Below are 25,603 nucleotides of genomic sequence, written 5' to 3'. Positions count from 1 at the left end.
AGGTTTTTATATGCATTTTGATTTGTAATAGTTTGGGAGAGTTCGGAACTCCTTAAGGAGATGAGTAACAAATAACAAATGAGAAGCAGATCTTAGATGTATAAAAACAGATTTTGAAGGGTCTCAAAAGGAAAAATAAGCAGGAATTGTTTAACAACTCAAAAGGGGGAAAAGAGAGCAAGTTCCTTGGAGCTTAGATTGTAATAGGTATCCCAGTAAAAGAAAGAAGACAGAAACATGGTCTTGATCAACAACTGGCCTTCATTTGGAACTTCTTTTCTGGTACTGAGATTTGACCCATTTCATGCCGAGAGTTGTACCAGCCTTAACTTTGTGTGCTCCAACTGCTGCAGCTGCCTTGGCCTTGCTCAAGCCAGCTGATGCTGCTGCTTTCACATCCTCCATCTTCTTGTTGCCGTCTTTCCCTGATGTCTTCGTTTGGGTCTCCTCAGTGGCTATTCCGCCCGTTCCCCACTGGTCTGCCCAACTCGGCGCATTCTCATTACTAGATGTCATGCTGATCCTCGCATCCAATTTCACACCAAAAATTCGTCAGTAATCGTTGTCAGAGTTATGAGAAAGTACTCGAGCAATATTCGTAGTCATTCGTAGAAAATTTCATTTGGACATTTCGTCGAACACTGTTGCAACCCTTTATAAAATGCAACGCCGTCACTGGGTTTTATTACAAGAAACGAGACACTCGCCATCGGAACCACAATAAGTTCTCTTTAATGGATTTAGAGAAGAAACCCAGAAGCCGAAAAGCGGATTCAGGGGTGAAAGGAATCAAAAGACCGAAGAAGGAAAACTCAGATACCCAAAAAAGTCTCCAAATATGCAGAAAAACAGAAGGGAGAAGCAGTAGTACCTGGAACCTGAGAGCAAGAAAACGCTTGAAGGTGCTGGAAGATATCTGGTAATGAAGCTTCATCGCTGTATTATATTTTGAGCCGAGGAATAATTAATCACATTCAAACTGTTACTTTAAGGAAAGGATACATAGCAATGAAATGTTTCCAGCTTGATCTGATTGTTGTCCCATGTGATTAGGCCCTTTTTTTTCTGTTTTTAGGTCAGCACTTCTCTTTCCACCGTGTAAAGCAGCCATTGTCATGGAAGCTTTTAAGGAGAGGTTTCCTGTTTCCATGCTGTCCGCTCTCCCACTGTACAATTTTCCATCTCTGTTCTATCTAAAATTTAAAACATAAATGGCCTGCGAGGGGAAGTCTCTAATCCTGAAATCTACAATCGGCTCTTTGTTTTCACTCCCATTTCAGAAAAGATGCATTTTTTTTATTTTTCTTTGGACCTATCTCGTTACTTAATTGCTTTGATTCAAAACCAATCTTACTTACATGATTTGCAGCCTTGGTAAAGATAAAAATAACTTTACATTTATTCTAATATTAATACAAAGTATGTTAAATCATTTAAACATATGCTTAGTATAAATGAAAAAGTTTACAAGTTTAATTTAGAAAAGATAAAAATAAAATGTTTGTAATGAAATCTTTGTTAGATATACGACCAAAGTCTCACATTGGTTAGAAGTGGGAAGAATCATGGATATATAAGTGTAGATACTGTCTCTATTGGTATGAGACTTTTTGGGGTAAAAGTCCAAGAACAAATACATAAGGGCTTAGGCCCAAAGTGAACAATATCATACCAATATAGAGATAGGTGGTGTCCATAATCCTTACAATTTTCATATAAAAGACTTGACATCTGTTTTAGGCCTATAATCAGATCAAATTTGGTCAAACCCCATTACTAGGTCTGGTCAAGATAAATTTTTAATGACCCCAGATGAATCAAATCTAGGCCAGTAGATAAACTCAAACCTATTCCATTTATAACTCAAGGAAGGTTGGGGTCAAATATATAAATGGTTTGGGTTTAGGTCAAGTGAGAACTGATCAAATACAAAAAATAATTTGGTATAAAATAACTATCTCAACTGTTTTGTTTGATCATGATCATTTCTCATGGCTTTCGTATTGGATCAGTCTATAAAGTCAAGTGAAAATTAGAGTAATGGAAGCAGGAGTTACAAATCAATATATACTGGAGCCAAGCCTTGTCCTTAATCCAAGAGAAACCCATTTCTGCTCCCCAACTTCCAAAATTAGTTTCATTTCACCTCATCCTCCACCTCAGATACAATTAAAGTTGGACTGTTTTAGTCTCTGCACTATAGATTAATGGAGTCTCTTATCAGAGACTGCAACACATCTCAACCAGTGCAGAAACAACATCAGCTGCAGCATCCAACCCCTTCAATCCCATCAATGCAAGGGACCTGAACCCTTGTGCAGTTTCCAGCAGTTCATCCAGATGCACCCCATGTTCATGGTTTCTTCTTTCTGATCTCTCTGTTGACAATAACACTGCATGAAGAGATCCCAAGAAAACCCCGAACCTCCTCAGCTTCTCAATCTGCTCTTCACTGGCTCAACCGAGAATATCACCGCAGGCGACCCCACAGGCAAAAAACCTCCCTTCTTTCTTCTTGCAGACGTCTAGTACCGCCGGAGCTGCTAACCGACCGGAGTTCCATCTTGCGTGCAGGAGCTGGCGGCCGTCTGCTGCCCCCTTCTGCACCCATGGCGCGTGCAATCTCAGCGATTACTCTTGAGTACACGTTTCTTCAATCGATCCGACCGCCAACTCGTACCCAAGAGGGAGAATGGCGTCGCCGGAGTGGAGCCCGATGTTTGTTGGGAGAGAGGGTATCGTCAACCCGTTGGGCTTCTGCAGGTTGTAACGGCAAGGGAGCTGCTTCGGAGACCGCCGACTAGCTCGCAAGTGGCGATGGAGAGTGCGGGTGCCACTGTTGGTGAAACAGATCTGACCAAATGGCTAATGGAGTGATGGACTATGAGGGGTGAACCTGTTGGGAGGCGAAGCTGGAGATGGGCTGCGATGTCTGCGTTAATGGAGTCCCAGTAAGGTTCCTTGTCCAGCTTGCAAGCTGCGACGCCTGCATGGGAGGATGGTCGAGTTCTGGAAATGGGTTTGAAGAAGAAATGGAGACATGGGATTGTGCAGAAGAAACAGAGACTGGCAGCCATGGATGCAATGGAAGAAGCAGAAGTAGACGAATCCAATTTATGATGAGTAGAGTTGGAACAGAGAAGTAACTGGCTGCTCTCTACCAATCATAAGGGTCCAGTGACTGGTAGAGACCGTCGGCTTCCTACTGGTTTCGCCATCTGAAGTGCAGTTATTGCCACCACTAATTGACACAAATTGAAGCAAACAGTAACGATTCAAATCAAGCCTTTCGTGACACCATTAATTAGGTTTTATGTAAGCGAAATCAGTAAATAGGTCAGTATAATAAAAAATATGCAACTGCTCTTGTAGGGATCCCCCACCTTCTAACGAGTCTGTGCTGTAAATGCTTCACCTGGCACAAACAAACAATCCAACCTTGTAGCTCACCGCAAGGAGCAGGACCCAGAGGAAGCCAAGAAAGAACTCACTTCCAAACATTCCCAATCTTGCCTTCTCTGGCATAGTCACTGAATTGCTGACCAGATGCTCAGTAGAATACCCAAGCAAATATCCATCAGCCTTCTGCAAAGGGCACAGCTTTGTGCTGTCAGAAGCGAGAGTGAAACCACTCATATAGAACATTCTGGTTTCAACATGGACAGAACCAGGTAAGGGGGTCCCAGAGCTCTGTCCAACAAATTTGACATTCCTTTTGAAAGGATCTTCAGCAGCAAATGCAGGGGGCGAGGGTATAGAACCCAACATGCCACGAAGATGTTTTGCCAACTTACCCCAACTTACATCAAAGTCTTCCTTGTCTCCCAAATCTGCATGAGAAAAATGTACACAGTCAAACATAAGGTGGACTTCTGGGTTGAAAGAATACTCTGGTCCAAGTGTGCCCAATAGTCTAGGCCTCTTATTTATGATCAGACCATAGCTCGATCCTGATTCTGGACCTATTTGACAATTGAACTAATATCAACCATGATTTCTTACATCTAGATTTAACCAATTAAACAAATTCAGAGTGAAAACAGATTCTCTACACAACTCCTTTGCCATGTAAGTGAAAACAAGCTACTTTTACGTGAAGAATACCCACACATCTTCAGAAAACTATAGATGTTATTTTCTTCATTTATAGTTGCCAGCATAAAAGTGGTTCTTTATATGTGCATGAAAAGTCACCATGTTACAGAAGTGTATTAGATATGTCCAACACAAACACCTCGATGAACAGAACATGTGAAACATGGGACTGACATAAAATTTGGCATCTCCAGTGCAATAAACATGTTTTGTATTAGATCACTCCCATAAATATTTTTATGGGGCCCACCTGCCAACAACAACCACTCAGAAATTGCTACATCAGACGAACTATTGACTGTCCAACCAAAAGAGAAATAGCATTAGAATGCCTTAAATATAGAAGCTCCACGCTTTCACCATGCTACACACACTTACATGCTGCAAACTAATAGGCATCATGCCCCTAAAAATTAAAGTTATCACATAAATATATTGGACAGCTCAGATTGTCACAACAGTCAAATGCCTAAAGTTGCTCCACGAATGCAAGTCCAGTATTAGTAACACTTGAGCTTCCAGAAGAAGAGAGAGAACAGAAAGAAGAAACTCTACCATGACCTGCAAGTTTGTCTTCTACAGCATCATAGAATGAAGTAGCCTTTCTCTTTGAGGAAGATGCACCTTCAATGGCACTTTCTTTTGGAGCCTGCACGAAAGACGCAGACGGAGATGTGACATAAACAGTAAACCAACAAAAAATTGTCACCCAGGTGAAGTATAGTTCTTACATGTGGCGTCTGAATAGAAGGATCCACTACATCTGGCTCTTGTCTCGGAGTTGAAGAGGAAACCGAATCCAAGGAAGCCAAGTACTGCTCCAAGTTATTGTCAGCTGCATCAAAATTGTTAAGGTACTCATCAACCAAATCCAGCCCTGGGGAGTAGGTCTCAGTAGGATCATCATCCAGGTCGTTCAGCTCAACAAATGTTGAATGATCCATAGGCAAATCATTATAACTAGAACGAGCATCATAGTATATTGGATCAGCATCCACCCTTTCTATAGGGTAGTAATCAAAACTAACTTGTTCTGCAATAGCACCAAAATCATTCAGTTCCACATAATTTCCATTTGACAGGGCTATCTCCTGAGATAAACAATTGGCATTTCCATATATATCCTCAAAATTCTGCCCAGCAGGGAACTGTGGTCCATCAAAGCAAGGCTGTGGCACATGAGCCACGTTCTGTTGCTCCTGAAAGGTATCAGCCAATTCAACATGGTCCAAGTCTGAAGAGTTGCCAGTATCAGGTTGGTCCATTTGTTCCACAGGTAGAGTGGCTTGAATCTGCACAGTATGTCAAATATTTAACACAATACTGACAATATAATCTGAACATAAAATGCAAATCCTGAGATTAAAATAAATAGCACAAAAGCAATAGTCACAACAATAAGAAGTTATTCTAGGAATGTCCCATAAAAGATTGATTTGATAATATCCATTTTTCTTGTTTGAAGGAGGGACGAAATAGTAACATTCTGAAAGACTAGATGTAAGCATCACTTGTTCTTATGCCAGGATGCTGAAATTCATTTGTTGAAGACCAATAATTTTCTCTCTTTTTGTTGTTAATAATTGAGATGAGAACAAGTATCGCCCAAATCTTAGTCATCCACTTTAAAATATCAATATTTTCAGCCAAAACTTCAAAGTAATAACATCTTAAGAATTGGAAAAATAATATAAACCATTAATTCATCATTCCTTTGTGCCAAACATAAAACCAAAAGGACCCTAATCCATCACCTCAATCAGTCTACAATCATTATATCAGCAAGCTATTCCATGAGAGATGTAACAAGAAGTCACTCAACACATAAAAATAACATTAAAATTAGGCTGTTTCCACCTGACTATCCCAAGTTAAGAAACCTCTTCCCAACTAACATATATATGATTCTTTCAACCAAAACCAATATTTGACAACTCACTCACACAAGAACTCTCCCTCTAAAAACTAACCTGAGATGTGTAGCACATATACAACCATAGATTAGTCGACTTCTTTACCTACCAACACTCCCTCTCACATCTAGGCCTAAATCGACAACTTTGCTTAAGACCTAGAGAAACACAGACATGGGCCATAAAGGATAAATGAAAAGGCCATACAGAATACAAGCACATGCTTTGATTGTGTCTGATAACATTTTAAAGCTGGGGTCCTTAAAAAGAAAAAGGAAAAGAATGTTAAAGTTGGGCCTACTCCTCCCAAAAAAAATAAAAAAATTAATTATTCTTTCTAAAGTGAGCCTAAGTTACGAGGTTTCTTCCAAACTAGCAAGTACTTGATCTTTTCAAGCTCAAACAAATGCAGGATTAATCTCCCAGAAATAACAATGTTCACTCCCAAACAATTAGCCCAAAATGTGAAGCACATGTTCAATTATAGACTAGTGGACTTTTTCACCCAAAAACATACACAAGAAGCGAAAACTTCTCCATAACAAGTGTTAATGAAGAAACGCACATTTAAAAAGAGAAAATATGGAAGCATACTACAATGCCCCAACACCCTAATATAAGGCTGCATAAATTGGTACTGAAATTATAGTCCAATGAAACTGCAGGAATAGACCCTTCAAAGCATGATGAAAAGAAACAGATGTGAAAATAAATGCGAATTTTCATATTAAAAAAAAGAATAATATTTCCAATGTTACCACAAGTAACCCCATTGGCAAGGAGTTCACCTACAAAACAATGCAGATTAATCACCTTTGCAGTCTTGGCAATTTTCAACTGCCGAACAAAAAGAAAAAAGGTAACCAAGAAAATAGGGTACATTATGGAAAGTAAAACAAACTAAGGAAAATATATAAAGTCTAGCTGTTATTTATCTTGCAGTTAAACCACCAATGACTAGACTTCTAACTTTTAACTCATACAACATCACAACAGACCTTGATACACATTCAACATTCTTACAAAAATCAGTTTAAGGTCAATAGCCTTCAAAAGTTGCACTATAATCATACTTCATTCAAGGCTATTATCTTTAATAAATACATAGCGTTAATATGTAAGCTATCTTTAAGATTTTGCCTCAGCACACAGGAACAAAGATATGGCATTTAATGAGCCATCAAAGTATAGCCTTTTTTACAACTATATATTCTCTAACAAGCTACGAGATACACAAACTCGCATGCAGAGAACAAACTCAAATTGCACAATAACAAGAAGATTATGGACATAAATGAAGATAGAATGCGTCATGCATCTAAATTATGTCCTTAACCGTGGAAAGGAATAATGCAGTTGATCCTGATCTGCACCTAGATCTTACAGGATTCAAAGAAAGACTTAATCAAAGATTTACTTTAAAACATGCAACTAGAAACAAGAACATCACCAAGGTACATGAGGATCTTAAGACTAATTAAATATCACACAAAAAGAAAACATATTAAAAAAAACACGCAATAATACCTTTTTGTACTGAAAGAAAAAGAAAAAGTTGTTTACAGAAGTGGGAAAAGAAAAGGAGAGAGTTCCATTTATAACATGAAGTTGGAATTGAAGCATAAATTATCATTAAGAAGCCTTTAGATTGTTCATCAATGATTTCCTCACCTCCCAAACCAGTTGTGTTGATAAGTTTTACTCAGTTAGTAGCATCTTGAATCTTGATTCAATGTTGAAGTTTGACTTTATTGGCTGATTAGTATTTAGACCAACATGATGCTCATGATATTAATAAGGAGCTTCCAATTAATCAACACAATTCCAACCAAATATTCAAGTTCATTAGTGGATAATTTGTTTACATGATAAACATATCTAGAAGGCAAGTTTTTAAAGAAAAAGAAAAACTCGAAGGGTGGTGAAAGCAGGGTAGCAGGTAGCAGAGCATACCTTACAGGAAAAGTTGCCACAGCGTCATTGTTTTCATAATAGCTGACAATTAACTGAACTTAACAGTTCTGGCAGTTCCATTTTATGGATTAGACAGTAAACCAAACTCTTGGTGGACAGTGGACAGTAGTTAAAATGATTTCCTAGGCAAAATACTGCCTAGTCAATACATGGGTAACCTGAGAAGTGACTATCATAATTGCAGGTAGATAACTAACAATAAAAATGGGGCCTAAGCCTGTCGGTCAAGCTGGACTCAGCTTCAATCTGCTCATTAAAAGGATTTGGAAGGAGGACCTGAACCTAGTTATGTCACTTCGTAACCAAGGATTTGTTACTATCCTGCTCAACACTTGAACCACTTAAATGAATTTCCAGACTACTCCTTTAAAAAGATTACTGCCCAAAAAAATAGTTAAGTCCAAATTCCAAAGACAAACCATATGAAAACGAGCATAGGATTATTGTTTATTTAAGATAGAGAGTTGCTGCTACACTAGTACCCGTGGATAAAGTATTTCACTTACATAATGAACCATTCGCTGGATGTCTCAACAGAGGAATGGTAGTAGAGAAGAGATAGAATAGTAAAAAAAAAGGCAGAGGAGAGAATAAAATAAACAATCAAAAATTGAAATGCTATGCAAGTAAAAGGTAAAAGAGTATTTTCAGTAGTTTGCTTCTCCTTTAAGATATCCACAGTAAGTTACTTCTATTAAAAAATATGAAATAAGATTATTAATGTTTACGTATTAAAAAGACAAGCATTTTGACCAATTTTAATCATAAGGATTATAATAACTCAGCTAAAGATAAGTTTACATGATTAAAGCAAGTAGTTTGAACAATAAAATGCAACCTCCGGAACAAAGAAGCAAAACTAGAGGAACTGCAATCACAGACAGTACCACCATCCCTGTAAATATGCTTGATCATCGACACTAGAACTCAACCAACTGATTTCAGAAAGCACGACTACTGACGCATCAGAACCATCAATTGCAAAGAAACAGGCAATTTCCAGAAAACAAAGTACCTGCACATGATGATCGGGCTGAAGATTAGAGTTATCATGGTCGCCACTTCCACTATCACCATTATTGTTTTCTCTCATCGAAACCGGTAATAGAAACCGATCGTCATCGGACTGAAGATTAGAGTAATCATGGTCGCCACTTCCACTGGCGCCATTGGTGTTTTCTATCATCGGAAGTGATAACAGAAAACGATCATCCTCCCATTCCTCCTCAACAAATGGGGCACCATACTGCTCTCCATTCTTAGGCCCCGCACCGCTTTTTTCAAAAATTCTGCACAACACAAAAACCTCCTTCCCATGCAGAAAAAGAGAGAAATAAAATAAGCACAAAAACAAACCACACACTCGATAACCAAATTCACACTATGACAGAGATTGGACGGGGAAAGCGAATTTTGTTACTATAATCATCTAGGGCTTCGGAACTAAATTTGTTACCTCAGATGCAGCAGCTCTATCTACCTCCTCCCCTTCAAGCCGAAACTCATGCATGACCCAGTTGGTGCGATCGCCATGCGGAGCCCTTCCAAAATGGTAGACAAGGGCCTTCCTCGCTCCGGCAAGTCGGGAACCAATATAGATAAGGTGATCTTTTCCGGTGATCTTCCAATAACCGTCCGGCGTGGTTCGGTTGGTCCTCGAGCCATGCCCGTACTTCTTATCCAACGCAGTGAAGAAATAGTATTCCTTATCCCCACCCTGCAGAATCGAGAGATCTGACCAACAGAAAAGATAAAGCACAACAAGAGAGAAGAAATAACCCCCCTGAAAAAATAAATAATAAAAATGAAAGAAATGAGAGAGACGAAAAAGCAAGCATAGAGTACCCACTTGAAACATCCCAAGGTTCTAATCTGTAAAGATCGATTTCGGCTATGATTTGACGCCAGGGAGACCTGCCAATGACCTTCCTCTTTAAATGGAATCCGATCAACTCCTCATCTGTAGGATGAAAGCGGAAACCAGGACATCTCATCGTGTTCCTGAAATCCAAGATTATACGACTCACAGGCGGCTCCGTCTTACTCATTTTAGTCAAGGGAACTGTTAAGAACGGGAAGAACGCGAAGCAAAGAAGAAAGATTGATCGCTATTCAGCTCTCGAATCGATATGGCGGGTGGATTTATAGTAGGGAGGGAGAAGTAAATCTTCTCCTGATATTTTCTTAAAAATCAATTTTAAATAGTGGGATTCGTTCCGGTCCAACGGGGTCAGATGTTGGGCTGGTCCGGTTGAAGTTTTAACTTGGGCAGGTAGAAATGTTGGCTTAGATCCAAAACCATTAACTTCCCATCATGGTATAATCTTATTAGTTTATCTTTACCATATTTATCATACTTTTAACCATATTAAATTTTTTTAGTTCATTTTTTGTAATTTAATCTTATAAAAATATTATGGATCGATCGTGCTCAAAATCGATTAGAGCAATCATTAGAAATCATTAGAGCAATCGATCGACTGATTTACTAATCCTATATTAATTTCAATTGGTAATGATCGATCAACTAATTTACTAGACCCTCTTTTCTTGTCTATAGGAAGGTGACATGTACCCTCATGTAATGGAATGAGTAGGAAGGAGGAGAGGTGTTCACTTATATAATAATAATTTAATATAAAATATAACAATTATTTATATTTAAATTAACATAATTATTTAGTTAATATATTATTAATTTTATTTAACACCAATTTATTATTTTTCTCAATTTATTTAGGTACCAATATAAAATTTAATAAATTTGAATAATTATAACTTAATTATAATTTAAAAAGATAGAGATAATTTGATTGATATATTTATCTAATAAAAAGCAACAATTATATTTTTATTTTACTTCTAAACAAGTTGTCAAATAAATAATATTATATAAATGGCCAAATTAGATATAAATCACCCTTTTAGTAAGTGTAACTAATAATAAATTATTTATTTATAAAAATATTTAATTATAAGATTTTAATAAATTATTATGTTATTAATAAAAATATTTAATTATAAGATCCGACCGGGCCCCGTAGGCCGGTGAACCATGTGAGTCTGGACCCTTACGAAAGCCAAGCCAGTCAATAGTCGGCACTTCCGTGTTCTCCCGCCTCGGCGATGGCGTTGCCCATCGAGGCTGCTAATTTCAGCCGTTCGAGGATCTTCGTCGGACATCCATTGCCTCATAATCGTGGAATTCGAACTTCATGTTTGAGATCCACCTCAAGAATTTTCTTCCTACCCTCCAAAACTCAGCATTTACCCGTCACGAGGGTTGTTTTCCGTTCCCCGGAAAGGGTTAGGTGGACCACTGGCGCGAAGTTCTCATCGAGATCGGAAATCAACTTTTACCGGAATCACAGAAGTCGTCTTGTTATATTTATGGTGATATTTTCCTCGGCTTGTGTGATATTAGCTCGTGCGAGCGCTTCTTTTCCCGATGCCGGTTATATGGTTTTTAGGCGAGGTCTTGTGTTTCTTAGAACGGAATTGCCAAGGATTTTTCAGAAATTGTGGGCGATGAGGAACCAGGGTCTGCTTTTAATTGCTATGTTTAGTTTCTCCGCGTTTTTTTCTGTGGCGGAGACATCGATTAACAAACTTGGGCCGTGGAAGGTATGGTTTTCGCTACTTGACTTTTTTTTTTTTTAGACGTGAGAGAGGTTTAGGTGGTCTTTGGATGGATTTTTTTTTGTCCCTTTTGATGGACTAGCAGTTGTTAATTCACTTTGATACTACTGTGTGTCGATGCTCCACCACCGCTGGTTCCGAATTCTATTCCTCTAGGTTATGTTTGATCTCTCATCAAATGCTCTTTTTGGGACATTTTAGCCTCCTTATTGCTCTAGGGAAGTATTGATGAATTGGCTTTCTTTTCATGAAGCCATTTTTTCTGTGAGGTTCTCCCTTTACGCTTTCCTGAAGAGCAAGTTAAATCCATTCACAAGCGGAGTAACTGTATTTTGGGATGTTTTAAGTGAAATGAAACGACTTTGTTTTGCAGTAATTGTTATTCAAACAAGTCATGGTTATTATCGGTCCTTTTGTGTGCCAAGAAAAGGTACTAAAGAGTTGATAACTAGGGAATTGGTTATGGACTTCTTGTCTCAGTGGGTAGTGGAGATAGACTATTAGAGTTTTTCCTCATCCATTTGAAGCCTAAAATAAGAGAAAATGAATTACCATATAAGAGGATGCAATTTCACTTTTCCTAAAGAAATTTAGGTGAGGTATTATGATTTCATTATAAATGACAACCTTAGCTCTTATATATAAGGTTAACTGACCATACATTTACCATTGTTTATTGATAAGCAAAACTAAGTCTATTCGATCATGCAATTTCCTGTTATTTTCTTTTTGCTTAGGTGATTAATGTCCTATCAATTTGCCCTAGCACTAGAACCAGTTTCAGTTATTATGCCAAAATTTGACATTTTTATAGAAAAGCAATCGCTTGTTTTGATTATGTTATAATTGTTTGACAATGCCATTTTTGCTCAATGTGAGTTTAATCTAGGTATTGCTAGAAAGTATAACCTGTAGTAGCTTGGTGAGTAAGTGAGATCTTGGTGTACTTGATCAATGAAATTTTTTGATTTGGTACCGAAAAATTCTGGTTCCTATTTGTTATGAGGAGTTCATGAACATAGTTAAGCTGCTTTTGGTAGATGTTCTCAAGTTTCAGCCATTGGATCATGTAATTAGGGAATAATAATTTAGGGAGTAACTTGCAGTCATGATGGACACTTTTTTGCTGTGATTAGGTTTGTATACTTGGGTCTTGTTAGAGCAATTGAAATGGTTAGATCCTGAGCAATTGAAATGGTTAGATCCTGTTTGCTGCTTTGTTTGACTATATTTAATTAAATGGAGAGTAGTAGAATATTTTCACCTCCCATGGCAGCTACCTGTTTGCTGCTTTGTTTGACTATATCTATTTAAATGGAAAGTAGTAGAATATTTTCACCTCCCGTGGCAGCTATGCCGGGCTTTCTTTACACCAGATTTGCTCTCGGATTAGCTTTCTGAAAGAACTTGGCAATTACCCTTGTGCAATCCGGAGGAATTGGATTCGGATGGCAACCTTTACCGTATTTATGCTCTTCTTATTTTTCAGTGGGGTCTTCCTATGATGGGTTGTATCAAGCTAAACTTTAATGACAGTTTGCTGGGTAATACAAGTTCCTTGGGTTGTAGTAGAGTCCTCACTTGGGCCCTTTGGGCATTACAATCTGAAATGATGCAGAGGTGAGATTGCTACTTTGTGGGCTGAGAATAGTTCAAGAGAGATTCTTGGGTTCTTTGGTGAATGAAGGAGACTGCAAAATGGTTATTAGTTGGTGCAAGAAAGATTTGGATTCTCCATGGCATTTCTGGTCCATATTTGCTGAGAGTTAAAATATTGCTAGAACTCTTAATATCACGTGGATTCAGTTTCCCTTATCTCCAAAGGAAGAGTGTCTTCACTGAAGAGGTTGCGGGGGAGCAACTCCTTGTTGCTTGTCCCCATAGTTTCTCTGTTTTATTTACTAGTTTGTTTTGTGTATTTGAGCAGCTTGTTTCTGCTGTCTTTATTTTGTTCTCTTTTTTCCCAGCTTCTTCCTCTAATAAAATTTTCATCATTTCGAAAAAAAAAACTTTAGTTAAAGGACAGATTAGGGGGACTTGAAATGCTCTGAAATATTTGTTTCTTCTTTTGATAATGAAATCTTTTAAAAAAAATGGAAATGAATAACAAGTTTTTTATCAATCTAAATTGCTCTGTGCTAACATTGTTGCTGTTAAATATGAATGGATTTGTTTATAAAGAATTTCCTTGAGTTATGTATGTGCTTCATTATTCAAACAATTTTTGATACTCAGCCAGTCATTAGTTGTTTGGACTGGGATTTTTGAATGAAGTAAATTAAAGGTATTGCACAAGTATGCTTGGAGTGTTGTGCTGAAAGAATTTCGCATGTTGGTGATAGACTTTGTATGGGTCTCATACTTCCAGAGTATTATCTGTTTTTTTTAATCCGTGACATATATTTGATGACGGTGGAAGTGGTGACTGAAACAACCTAATGTTCTTTTGTCAGGTCAGTGAGTTAGCACAAATGGAAAGAGACAGAAAGGGTGTTTTTCATCAGCTCAGAAAGAACTTTAAGCGTTTCTTAACGACTATTTTACTCTGTAATGTGTATGAATTTGCTTCCATTCTCTGCTGCAATTTTGTGTTGACAATAAAATCACCATTGCATTTAAAAAAGAACGTGAAATTGTGCTTCTTTTTCTAATGGTTCTTTTTATTGGTGTCCTTTTGTTATTCCACAGAGTTGTTAATGAGGTTGCCAACAGAACTTTTTTGACAATGGCGAGAACAATCTTTGGGGAAGCTACTCAATTGCCATCCACCATAGTTTTGATTGTAGGTGCTGACATTTAATTCTTCAGTTCATTATTATTATATATATTTTTAGAAAATTGTGTTGCTGCAGGTCAGTCTCTTTATACCTGTGACCACTTTTAATTTTTCAGTTTATTGTTATGTTTTTTAAATGAATTGAATTGCTGCATGTTGGTCTTTTTATAGCTGTAATCAGCTGACAAATATTTCTTTATGGCTTTTGCCTGCTATGACAATGTAGTATGTGAAATTATGATAGATATCACGAGTGTTAAACTTAAATCTGTAGGCAACTCTTTACTTTGTGAGTAATGTATGTTGTAATATGATTCTACAAAAGGATGTTGTTGGAATATGATCTTATATATAAGATGTCATTAAGCTGCAACTATGGCTTCATAATATGCTTGACTAATGTCCTTTAGCAGGCTCGTTCTATCAAGAGATGTTTGCTGAGTAGTCTAAACCTAATTCCTTTCTTAATGCTTTCAGATTGTGATGCTCCTTTTGACAGAGATTACTCCAAAGATTTTAGCTATTGATTCTCCTGTGGAGTCAGCAAGGGTTGTGGTAAGGCAATTGCCATTGACATCCTTTATAGATGATAATGTGTCATCTATTTTATGATTAAACTGTCTAAAGTTGTCTCTTACTTGGTCCATTTTTGGTTGTCCAAAAGTGCTTGAGCCTTGTTCTTTTTCTTGTTCTTCTTTTGGGGTAGATTGGTGTACCATCTGTGCATGTGGGACTTAAATTCAAATCTGTCACTAAATTTTTCTTGTTATTGGTGGTAGGTGGGACCACTTGCTTTTATTGCCAAACCACTACGTCCAGCAGCTAGGATGTTCAACTTTCTGTCAGCTGGGATAATGAAATTAATGGGTGTGGAAGTAGTCAGGTACGTTCAGTTTAGCTGCTGATTCTGTTGATTGCCATTTGTATCATCTTTTATTTAACTTTTTACATTTCCTTATTTTGTGTAGGTTGGCTGAAACCGAGTAGCGGTTGATTTTTTTCTTAGATATAATAAGATACAAACTGCAGTTTTTTCTTAATAAATGAAATTAAAAAAAGAAAAAAAGTGGACCATTTTAAATCAGATTTCATGATTTGTCTGACAGTGACTAATTGTTGATATGTAGTGAACCAACTGTGACCCGAGATGAGATCTTAGGACTGTTGCGACGTGGAACTGAATTACATGGTTCAGAAGCAGTATTTTGGCAGGTTGTAAGTTGTTGGAGGTGCATATTTTCGAGATTTGAGCAATATAAAATTTTGAAATGAGCTAATTTTTTATTTGTTCTAATGAAATTCCCTTTCTGGTCCTTGATTATGAATGCTTCGCACTTATGTTACTATTTTAGAATGCTAACTTCTTTTTAGTTTTCTGCTTCTTCTTCTTCTTTTTACCAAGTTGAAGTAAGTTTCTTAGGTTCAGCACAAAAGTATCACTTCTTTGTTTTAGAATAAACTTACGATCGTATCATTAGACAATTTTGGAGAAAACTGTACTCTTGCTTATCGTATCATTAGACAATTTTGGAGAAAACTGTACTCTTGCTTAAGTTTTGTTATGTGCTGGTTGTCATAAAGGATAAGGTTGAGTTTCTTGTGTCATGAGCCTAGAGTAACCTTGCAGGATATCATACAAAATATGTCTTGTTTGCGAGAAAAACATGTGCGGGAGGTCATGACTCATCTAAGAGATGTGATTGCCATTGATGCTAATGCTGCAGTACATGAATTACTTGACTTGACAGAGAAGTATCAATGGTCCAGGTATGCTAGAACTGCATCTAGCTGGATCATTTTTATTTAATATTAATTGTTTTGGAACCATTTTCTAATTGTGCGTCAACATCCTTCCAGAATTCCTGTTTTTGAAGGGAACAAAAAAAATATTGTGGGTGTCGCATTTCCAACTCATGTATTGGAACTTTTATCGGAGGTCAGTTTTGTTGACTGTTAGTATTTGTTTTTTATTTGTTCATACCAAGGTCTTCACCTTGATTTTTAAGTCAACAAACATCCTTTGTTCTCCCACTTTTCTCAATAAATCTTGTCTCCTTGCTTTTGAAGGATAAGCAAGACATGGATGGACCTGTTCGGGATATTATGCATGTAACTGAGTATTCTGTGCCGGGTATAGTAATTTTGTGCTCAAGTTTCTCATTTTTAGCATTATTAAAGCCAGGAGTGAGTGATTGTTGCTTTTCTTTTAAATTAGTATAGCTATCTATCTATATTTATATATTCAATGAGGAAATAGAAAATATAAGTGATCTGAAAGGATGAAAATTCAAAAGAAAGAAAGGAAAGGAGAATACAATGCAACATATATGAATTAAATACTCAATTGGATGAAGTTTCTCAAACCAACATTTTGTTGAGAAACTTGTTTCTAGCTGAGCTACTGTTAAACACCTAGCCAATACTACTCAAAAGACTGGCCTGATAGGTAGCGGAAAGCCAAGTACTTAAACCCAGGATCATAACAATACTCCCCCCGTTAGACGTCCTCGACAGCCCACTCTAGCGACACTGGCCGGACCCACTTTTTAGGTCTACCAATAATTTTAATCCGGCCTCTAGGTCGCACTTTCTAGGTCGCTCCCTCCGGGATTCGAACCCGCAACGTGGTGCTTACTCTGATACCAAATATTAAGCACCTAGCCAATATTACCCAAAAGACCGGCTTGATAGGTAGCGGAAAGCTAAGTACTTAACCCCAGGATCATAACAGGTTCCAGCTACGTGATTAACACATGAGTGTTTGACCCTGAAATATTTATCTAAAATTCTCTAGCTCATAAGAAAACTCAAGAAGCTTAACAGTGGAATTTTTTGTCTGAAAACCTAGCTGATGATGACAATTAAATCACTCTACAAGAAAAGGGACTGAGGTGATTATATCATATGCTGACTTTCTGTAAGAGGGCTCGTGGTTTGCTTTGACAATATCACAAAGTGTCAAAGGCTAGGGTATGCAAACAGATTCTACCCTCACTATCTCTTTATGACACCGCCACTTCCTGTTGGCATTGATGGCTTTATATACTTTTCATTGTATTGCATAATTATCAAAATAATGTGTTTTGGATGTTGTGATTTTTTGTTCCTTGGGACTTTTCCTTTGTCTTTGTTATAACAATATCTTATCTTATATTACAGACAGTATGCCAGTCCAGAATCTGCTGAATGAGTTCCGCCTTGGGAAACATATGGCTATGGTTGTTGATGGACATGGTGAAGTTGTTGGAGTATGTTTCCCCCTTAAGATTCTCTTCCATTTATGCTCCCATACTTCATTTAATGAATTTACCTTTATAGTTATAATTTATTTCTTTTGACAATATTTTGTAAATATAATTTTGACATGAAATTTTAGCTAAATTTTCATTTAACAATTAAATATCTTTTTCCTTTTGAATTACATATTCCATATTGGTGTTGGATATGCATAATTTTGTTTATTTCCTATTTTTGAACTTAAGAGAGAGGGGGTAGATATAAGCTCTAGGGGTTATTGTGGAGTTTGGTGGTAGCATCAGGCTAATGTTTGCTGAAGTTAGTAAGTTGAACTAAAAGTTGATACATATTTAGGAGTTCTAGGCATGTCTTAGTTGAAGTTTTATTCTAAATAACTTTCTTTATAATTGTGATTTGTCTTCTTTCAAGCTGCTAGAATAATTACTAATGTGCTACCCAATGAATTAAGAAAGTTGTTCCTTTTGAATTATAGATAGAATACCAAAGTGCTTTCATTAAGGGGAGAGAGATCTGTGGCCCTACTTTTATAGCCAACGAGTTACCCTACTCCTTTTATAGGAGCTACCACTCTGATGAGATCCTTAAATTGGATATGGAGAAGGCCAGTGACCATGTCAATTAGGACCTTTCTTGTTAAAGTTCTTCCAAAGTTGGATGTGAGAAGCAGGTGGAGGTTTGGAAGTTGGAAGTAGAGCTGCTTGTCTTGTGAGAATTTTATTAAAGCAGAAAAAAAGGGACTAGCCCTTGCAAAGAAAGAGACAAAGATAAAGATAGAAAAAGAGAAAAAAAATCAAAATAATTGAGAGACAGAGAGTGAGACAGAGCTCATTTTGAGCCTGCCCAATCTGACAAAGTCATCAGCAGCAGAGTTGGTCTCCTTGGGGACATGCGACCACTCAATATGCATGGAGGCTGGATCATTTTACCTTCGCTGTATATTAATGCATTGTTTCTCATGTTTTAAAAAACTAAAAGTTTCAAAGTTTCTGGTATTGTGGCTCCAAATAGAGATACCAATATTAATTTCTGGATGAACACTTGTTTTTGCTCAAGCCCTTTTGATGAGTTACATTCTTTGATCTTTGGAGAGGTGAGAACCCCTGTATCTCAATTCTACTCTTATCATCTGTTCATGGGTCTACCAGGGGCTGGAATTTTAATCAGGAATCTTAATGATAATGCTGATTTCCTAGCCAGTCAATTCGTCTCTACTTAAGATGTATATCAGGATCATGGGGAAGATAAGTTATCATGGAAATGGATTCCTTTTGGGAATTGCTATTTCTTAGTTTACCCAGCCCCTTCTATGTATTGTGATCAACTCCAAACCCTCCTCCCTGGCTTGGAAACTCATTGTCTCAGTAAAAATTCTCTTCTTCATTTCATGTGCCATCCAAGGAGGGATCTTGTCCTTTGACCAACTATTTAGGTGAGGCTTCTATTCAACAAGCGTTTGTTGTAAGTTAGGTGGGTTGTCATAAGAATTGGTAAAGTACATATTTGTCCTTGTAATTTTACCTATGAGATTTTGGATTCACTGGGAGATGGTCCAACATTTTTTGTGTTCTGACAATTATTGACTTTCACTGTGCTATGCCTTGCCCTTAAGCTTTCTTTGTTGGGGAAGGTTCTGTGGTGTACCTCTATTCTTGTACACCTGGCACATTTGACTGGTAGAACAAGAGGACTTTCTCCAATAAATTTCTCTTGATTGGGTAGTGACTGAAGTGTCATTCACTCCATCCTTTACCGGACTAACCTTACTGATGAATTAAGTGCCTACGCAGGGTTTTAGTTATGGAATGGAGAGCTATTTTTCCCCTCCATTCTAGACCTTGTTACTTGGTGTCCTCTCTAGTGGGTTTCTTAAAGTTAAACTTTGATGGTAGCTTTTGTGGTGAACCTGGTCCTAATGGGTGGGGGAGTTTGAGAGGGGAGCAGGGGATAGAGAGGTTCATGAGAAACTTTAGGGGAGTTGTCCCCCTTGGCTGCACATACTTTACTGAGTGAGATTTGTGCCCTGAATTTCCTACAATGTCTTGAATTTCATTTTCTTTTTTTTTAAAAAACAATGTCTTGAATTTCCAACTGAAGTGACTCCTTTAGCCCAAGAAATCATGACCACAGTATCTCGTTCCACGATAAGGGAACTAGAGAAGGATCTTTAACAAACAAAAAACCTTGACGGAGGGTTGAAATTTTTTAGATTTTTGGGAATCTATAATAACCGTAGCACTGGAGGACAAGGTCAAATATGCAACCCTGACCCACTGCCATAGGGCCTCAGATGCTTATTGAGCTCCCACCAAAATTGACATTAAGGTGGCCAATCTGAGGAGGAACCCCAAGGAAAGGAATGCTTAATACTATGAACATAGCTGTTAACAATTGAAGACCATCAAAGACCCTTTCTCTTGGATGACAGCACTCTTGTTATTCTTCTTTTGTAATGTCTATTCAGAGCAAATATGATGAAAAATCTCCTTAATGAATCTCACGAGAACAATGCTTACAAGCAAAATTTCTTTCATTTGTGTTAGCCATATGCATCAAGCTATTGGTTATACTGTGATTCTCCATAGCAGCCACTTTAATTTAGGGATAGGCAAAGAGATGCTCTCAACAATGAAATTAGTCAGTGAAGTAGCATGCTGAAATTTGAGGCCTGATCTCTGAAGGAGTGTGAAACCAAAAGAGAAATATCCCTTCGAGACACCATATGAACATAAACCCAGTGGGTTTGTAACAGCTAATAGGAAAGTCTCTAGAAGCTTTCTTGGCCCTGGTTATCCTATCATGATGACCATTATTTTTTACATGTATGATGAACATTATAATAGAAGCATTTTGATTGGGTCATTAGGTTGCCGCTTCCAACAGCAATATTAAAAATCATTTGAGAGTCATCCACTGAGATGGGGGGATGTCTTGCTGCACAAGAGATGGAGGTGAATTCTTTTGAAAGGGGCCTGATTTTCAGCCAATTTCCTCCCAAAAACTATTTTACAACCTGACCTCACCTCAAATAAGACGTGCTTCAAAAATTCTTTGCCTTTACATATAGAACTCAAATTGGAGAAAAACTTGATGAGACTACTGTTGGAAGCAGCCGTAAGTCTTGGGAGTAATGGTACACAAACAATTCTTCCCAATTTCTATACTTTTATTCCAAAAGCACCACAACCATTTTGTTAAAGATTTTCATTTAGTTCTTCTAATCCCCAAGCTTCCATCCTTTCGTGCCATGTCAACTTCTTGCCACTAGACTACAGTATCATTCAATGCTTTAACATAAACTTTGATCGTAGTAATTTAGTGCATGTTTGTAGATATCTCTGCTGTTTGTAGTGTTTTCATATTCCTTTCTAAGAATCTTAGATGCTGAGCTTTTTCTTGTTTTTATATAACAGGTTGTCACTTTGGATGATTGCCTCAAGCAAATTTTTGGTAAATTATCAGATGAAAGACATCCAGAGGTAAAAGTTTTATTTAGTACCTTTGTTTCATAATCTACCCTTTTTTTTTAAAGAAATTTGGGTATTGCTCTAATAATATTTCTCAACACTTGCTATTCAAAAAACAGAAAAAAGTTCTCAACTTGCTCATGATCCAATTCATTTGCTATTTGCAGTGAAATCTAAACCCAATTAAACACCAACAGAAAGGAGTAATTAATGTACTCACTGCTCAAGAAATCTACTTTTTTGGATTTTCAAACCCATTCACTTTATTCATATCCATAATTATGGTATAGAAGTTACTAGATTAAGACAAGTGGAGTGAAGAACAAATCTGATGGACGCTACTTAGTGTTATTATCTCTTTTGGAAGTCTGGTGTGTATGATTCTGTGAATCTTCTGCTCTGTTTTCTTCAAGAAACTTGGGGCAAATTAATGTTGACAAAAATAGAATCTCCTTTTCTAATCACAACTATGAAGATTTGACCTAAAAAGCTAAGAATAGTTGCACTTGAACTGGGCTGTCAGGACAGTTGAAGGCTTGAATAGAGGGTAGAAGCTGAACTGTCTCTCACATCCATGTCTGCTATTTCCAAATTTTACTCATACCTACTTGCATGCTGACTATTCAAATAGAATTTGTTTACATGGGAAGGGGGTGTTTTCTTCTTCTTCTTCTTCTTTTTTTTTTGGGTGGGGGTGGGGGGTGTTCTGGTGTGAAGTCTTGGGTTCAAGTGTCACTCTGGCCAAGGGGTATAGTTTATGTAAGTGATCATCATTCAAAAAAAAAAAAAAAAAAATTGCTTTGTGAGGCCCTTTCTTTCTGTTGTTTTCCTTTCTGTGTGTGTTTGGTTTCTCAAGGAAACTGAACGCAAGTTCTAATTGTAAAACTTCCTTTTCATAGTGAGGTGTGAAGTCTTGGGTTCAAGTGTCACTCTGGCCAAGGGGTATAGTTTATGTGTGTGATCATCATTCAAAAAAAAGAAAAAAATTGCTTTGCGAGGCCCTTTCTTTCTGTTGTTTTCCTTTCTGTGTGTGCTTGGTTTCTCAAGGAAACTGAACGCAAGTTCTAATTGTAAAACTTCCTTTTCATAGTGAAGAATAAGGTATGAAGAAAAACTAAATTCAAGAAACAGAAAGGCATGTTTGGAGAGAACTAAAACAAATAGTTGAATGTTAGTCATGTGCTCTGTCCTCTTGACAAAGTTTGAGATGAGCATAAGGTCTAAAGATAAACCAGTAAACAGGCCATGTTGTCTCCCAAGGTAACATTGAAAATCTAAAAAAAGTTATGCACTTTATGCAGCATGCAACTAAATTTAACTCTCAAAATCAACCAAATTAGCCAAGGGGGCAATCTATTGAAGGAAAATTTGTAATATGCATTGCTTCATCATCTTCCAAATGGCCTATGCATCACAGCTTTGTACCCTTGTATTCTTCTTCTTTTAGTATAATCCTTTATCTCACCATCTTTATAAAAAGAGTTTCACATTTTAAGCTTTATAACCTGTGTAAAATTTTGAATTCTTTTATATATGGGAGACAATTTCAACAGGTCGAGAAATGCTGTCAGCTTTTTGTACTGCTTGTATCAGCTATCCTTGGTTTTTGTACTGATGGTTTTGTTTCAGGTTCCTCTTGTATCTCTTGTCCTTTTTGACCCTTTTAATAAATTCCTCCTTTTCGTTGTTTCAATTAAAAAAAGATCAACAGTTCACAAAAAAAATGTAGTTGTGTGGAAGGGAAGCATTTAATGCTGGTGGTGGGTGTTTGGAGTTTTTCTAGTAAGAATGTTCTAAAAATTAAAATAATAAGATTGATGAGACTGAATAACCGCTCCAGAGTTTTCTGGCTTTTCCAGAGCATTAAGAAGTGACAAACAACAATGGCAAAGTTAAGAAGAGAATTTTCTCTAAATTTTAGTGCAAATAGGCATGTAAGTGAAAATATGTATGCATGGTATTTTCTTTTGTTATTCTATTCTTTTTTAAAGAGCATTTTTACTTACAATGCGATTAGTTTTGATAACGCCAGGAATCATCACTTTTCATGAAACACTTTGCATCCTATTTATCATTGAATCCACTTCTTCATTTTCTGGAATGCCATGTGGGAAAAATAACACCTTTTTTTTTTCTAATTTGATTCTGGAACTCTGAAATGTTATCTCGGTAGTCCTTTTCCTTCTTTTGCTTCAGTTTAATGACAATCCAGCAATCTCTTGGTCCTCATCAACCCTTCAACTTTAAGAAATTGGAATCTACTTGAACTAATATGGATGAAAGGTCTAGCAACTGTCTTTGGAATCAAGATGTAAACCTATGCCTTTTGATGGATTAAGCTTGGTTTAATCCCAAAAATGACCTGTTACTTAAGAGGCCAATTACTCAATCTTATAACCCATAACTTTCCTTAATATTTTTTGAGTGTGGGACTTTTTTCCCACTCAACACTCTCTTTCACGTTCAGACTTACATATAAGGGGTTTGAAACATGGACACGAATTCCCAATAGAGCATACACCAGACTGACTCTTACCTTATGGAGTCCATAACACAGAAATAACCTAACTCTTACTTCATAAAGTCCATAACATATAAATAACCTAGGGAGCACAAATTGGGCCTCGGTTTACACTCATGTCCTGCTTTGATACCACTTTTGGATTGGGTCCTGCTCCATCCCAAAATAATTAGCCACTTAGACACTTATTGCTCAATCTTATAACCCATTAACTTTCTGTAACATTTTTCAATGTGGGACTTTTTCCCCATTCAATACCTTTTTATTGTGATAATCTAGCAGTATTGCAATGCTAATAATATGAATTATCATGAGAGAAGTAAATACACGGTATTTGGTAATTATTTTGTACAAAATGGTTTACTGGAGGAAATTACTACTGTTTATGCCTCATCCATCAGCAAGGTAGCAGATATATTTTCAAAGCATCTTGGTAGTAGTCTCATTTAGGAAATTTGTGTCAAGTTGGGAATAGTTAACATTTCGTGCTCCTCCTGCTTGAGGAAAGTTAACTTATAGCATTGATATATCAGTATATTACATGTAATAAGGACCTAACTCTAAATAATATGTAAGTTTTTTTTATTTTTTATTATATAATGTAAGGGGCATTTCTATCCTTAAATTTTAACCAGTTTATCTTGATAAAATTGAGAATCTGGTCAGCAGATCATATAGGAAACTGCCAGTTCTTTTTTCTGTACAATGTTGTTAATTTAAAATTTCATTTCTCTATATTTCTGCAATTTCTGTTATTACAACAACTCCTTTTTTTCCCTCGATTGTTACAAAACCTAGAAAGAATAAAAAGGTAGGATAGTAGAAGTAAGATACAACCCTGAGTTATAAAGGTTATGTTGTAGCAACTAATTTGTGTTCATGTTCTTATTTAGGATTATATAAACAAGACACTGCGACCTACTGAGCTGGACCATCTGAATCATTGATATTCTGGGAACTGCCGATATTTCTTCTTCGTTGAGAGGGTACACATCAGCCTCTGAGGAGCAAAGGTCTAAATAAAGTAATCTCTTCCATAATTTAGAAGTGAGTATCCAGAGGGGCATCTTGTTCCTTGTTGGTGCTGTCACAAATGCCATGAAATAACTCCTGTTTAGCAAATGTGACGGGTGAATTGGACATCACATTGGCTGGAAACAGCTTGTCTATGGCAGAATGTGAAGAATCCAGCCAAGATGTATTTGCAGAATTTTTTCCAGCTTGTCTATGGCAAATGTGCTGTCACCAAGAGATTTTACTGCAAACGTCAACACGTATTTGCAGAATTTTTTCAGTGCTTGCATTCCCTCTTCCATGGGTCATCCCATGAAGCACAGCATCTTTTCAGCAAATCAATGTCATCTATGGATCACCAAAGTTTTTTCCCTATTGAGAATAATGCAGTTCTAGTTTGAGTGGAACCATGCTGAGGTAATACATGCTGATGGAATGAATCAGCGTCTTGTAGATAGTTAAAAGGAATGGTGACAGAGCCAGCTGGGGAAGCAGATCACGCTGGCGCCGCCTAACTACTCAGGTGAAATATACAATCTACTTGGGTATTTTGATGGTCAGGAGCTGAGTGCTAGGTCCCGCTGAATCTCAGTGGTTGAGCATTTGTAAACTGTACTATAGAATCTAAGGGGAAAATGCCATTTTTATTGGTATTTGTTGCGAAACCTGAATGAAAATTTAGCTTCTAATCATTACAAGCAAGTTCTATTTTGTGCTGAATGTAATGAATTGTCTTTGTTCAATGAATCTTTTTTACAGGATACGATTTTGTATCTGTTAGCAATGAAGCTTCTCTTTTCTTCTTAGTTCTGGTTGCAGGTACCATTGGAGTCCTAACCTAGGACTCAACTGAGGGCACCTTCTTTGATGATTAAGAAATGAGAACACCAAGTGTAGGTTTTACTCAGTTGTTCTTGTTACGACCTTCAATAAGAACCTTAATGTTAGT

At 37.1% G+C, this 25,603-nt stretch overlaps 2 protein-coding genes across 4 annotated transcripts; one reads left to right on the top strand and one right to left on the bottom strand.

Moving 5' to 3' along the window:
• Positions 1 to 1,953: 1,953 nt before the first annotated feature.
• On the bottom strand, positions 1,954 to 10,076 carry LOC137966878 (NAC domain-containing protein 78-like). 3 transcript variants are annotated; one of them, XM_068813462.1, is made up of 7 exons: positions 9,832 to 10,076; positions 9,439 to 9,716; positions 8,998 to 9,291; positions 4,827 to 5,387; positions 4,651 to 4,744; positions 3,384 to 3,830; positions 1,954 to 3,241 (listed from the first exon to the last, which is right to left on the bottom strand). In XM_068813462.1, the coding sequence occupies exons 1-6, from the start codon at positions 10,028 to 10,030 to the stop codon at positions 3,412 to 3,414; spliced, it is 1,845 nt and encodes a 614-aa protein (XP_068669563.1). In that variant the 5' UTR covers positions 10,031 to 10,076; the 3' UTR covers positions 1,954 to 3,241; positions 3,384 to 3,411. The 3 variants fall into 3 exon arrangements, with proteins under 3 accessions (XP_068669563.1, XP_068669562.1, XP_068669564.1); XM_068813461.1 differs by having other exon boundaries at positions 1,954 to 3,830; XM_068813463.1 differs by having other exon boundaries at positions 1,954 to 3,830; positions 4,657 to 4,744.
• A 996-nt stretch (positions 10,077 to 11,072) lies between these two features.
• On the top strand, positions 11,073 to 25,397 carry LOC137942434 (putative DUF21 domain-containing protein At3g13070, chloroplastic). The gene is made up of 12 exons (XM_068788072.1): positions 11,073 to 11,606; positions 14,075 to 14,175; positions 14,310 to 14,403; positions 14,875 to 14,952; positions 15,177 to 15,280; positions 15,525 to 15,609; positions 16,025 to 16,164; positions 16,255 to 16,333; positions 16,465 to 16,528; positions 17,557 to 17,645; positions 21,066 to 21,131; positions 24,534 to 25,397. The coding sequence occupies exons 1-12, from the start codon at positions 11,109 to 11,111 to the stop codon at positions 24,585 to 24,587; spliced, it is 1,452 nt and encodes a 483-aa protein (XP_068644173.1). The 5' UTR covers positions 11,073 to 11,108; the 3' UTR covers positions 24,588 to 25,397.
• The last annotated feature ends 206 nt before the right edge of the window (positions 25,398 to 25,603 follow it).

Source organism: Aristolochia californica, unplaced genomic scaffold (assembly GCF_029961685.1).
Source record: "Aristolochia californica isolate CCGP_79_NKW_82.1479 unplaced genomic scaffold, dmAriCali1.0.hap1 SCAF_10, whole genome shotgun sequence".
NCBI lineage: Eukaryota > Viridiplantae > Streptophyta > Magnoliopsida > Piperales > Aristolochiaceae > Aristolochia > Aristolochia californica.
Note: the sequence above shows the minus strand (reverse complement) of the source record. Positions and strands in the feature narration are given on the sequence as shown.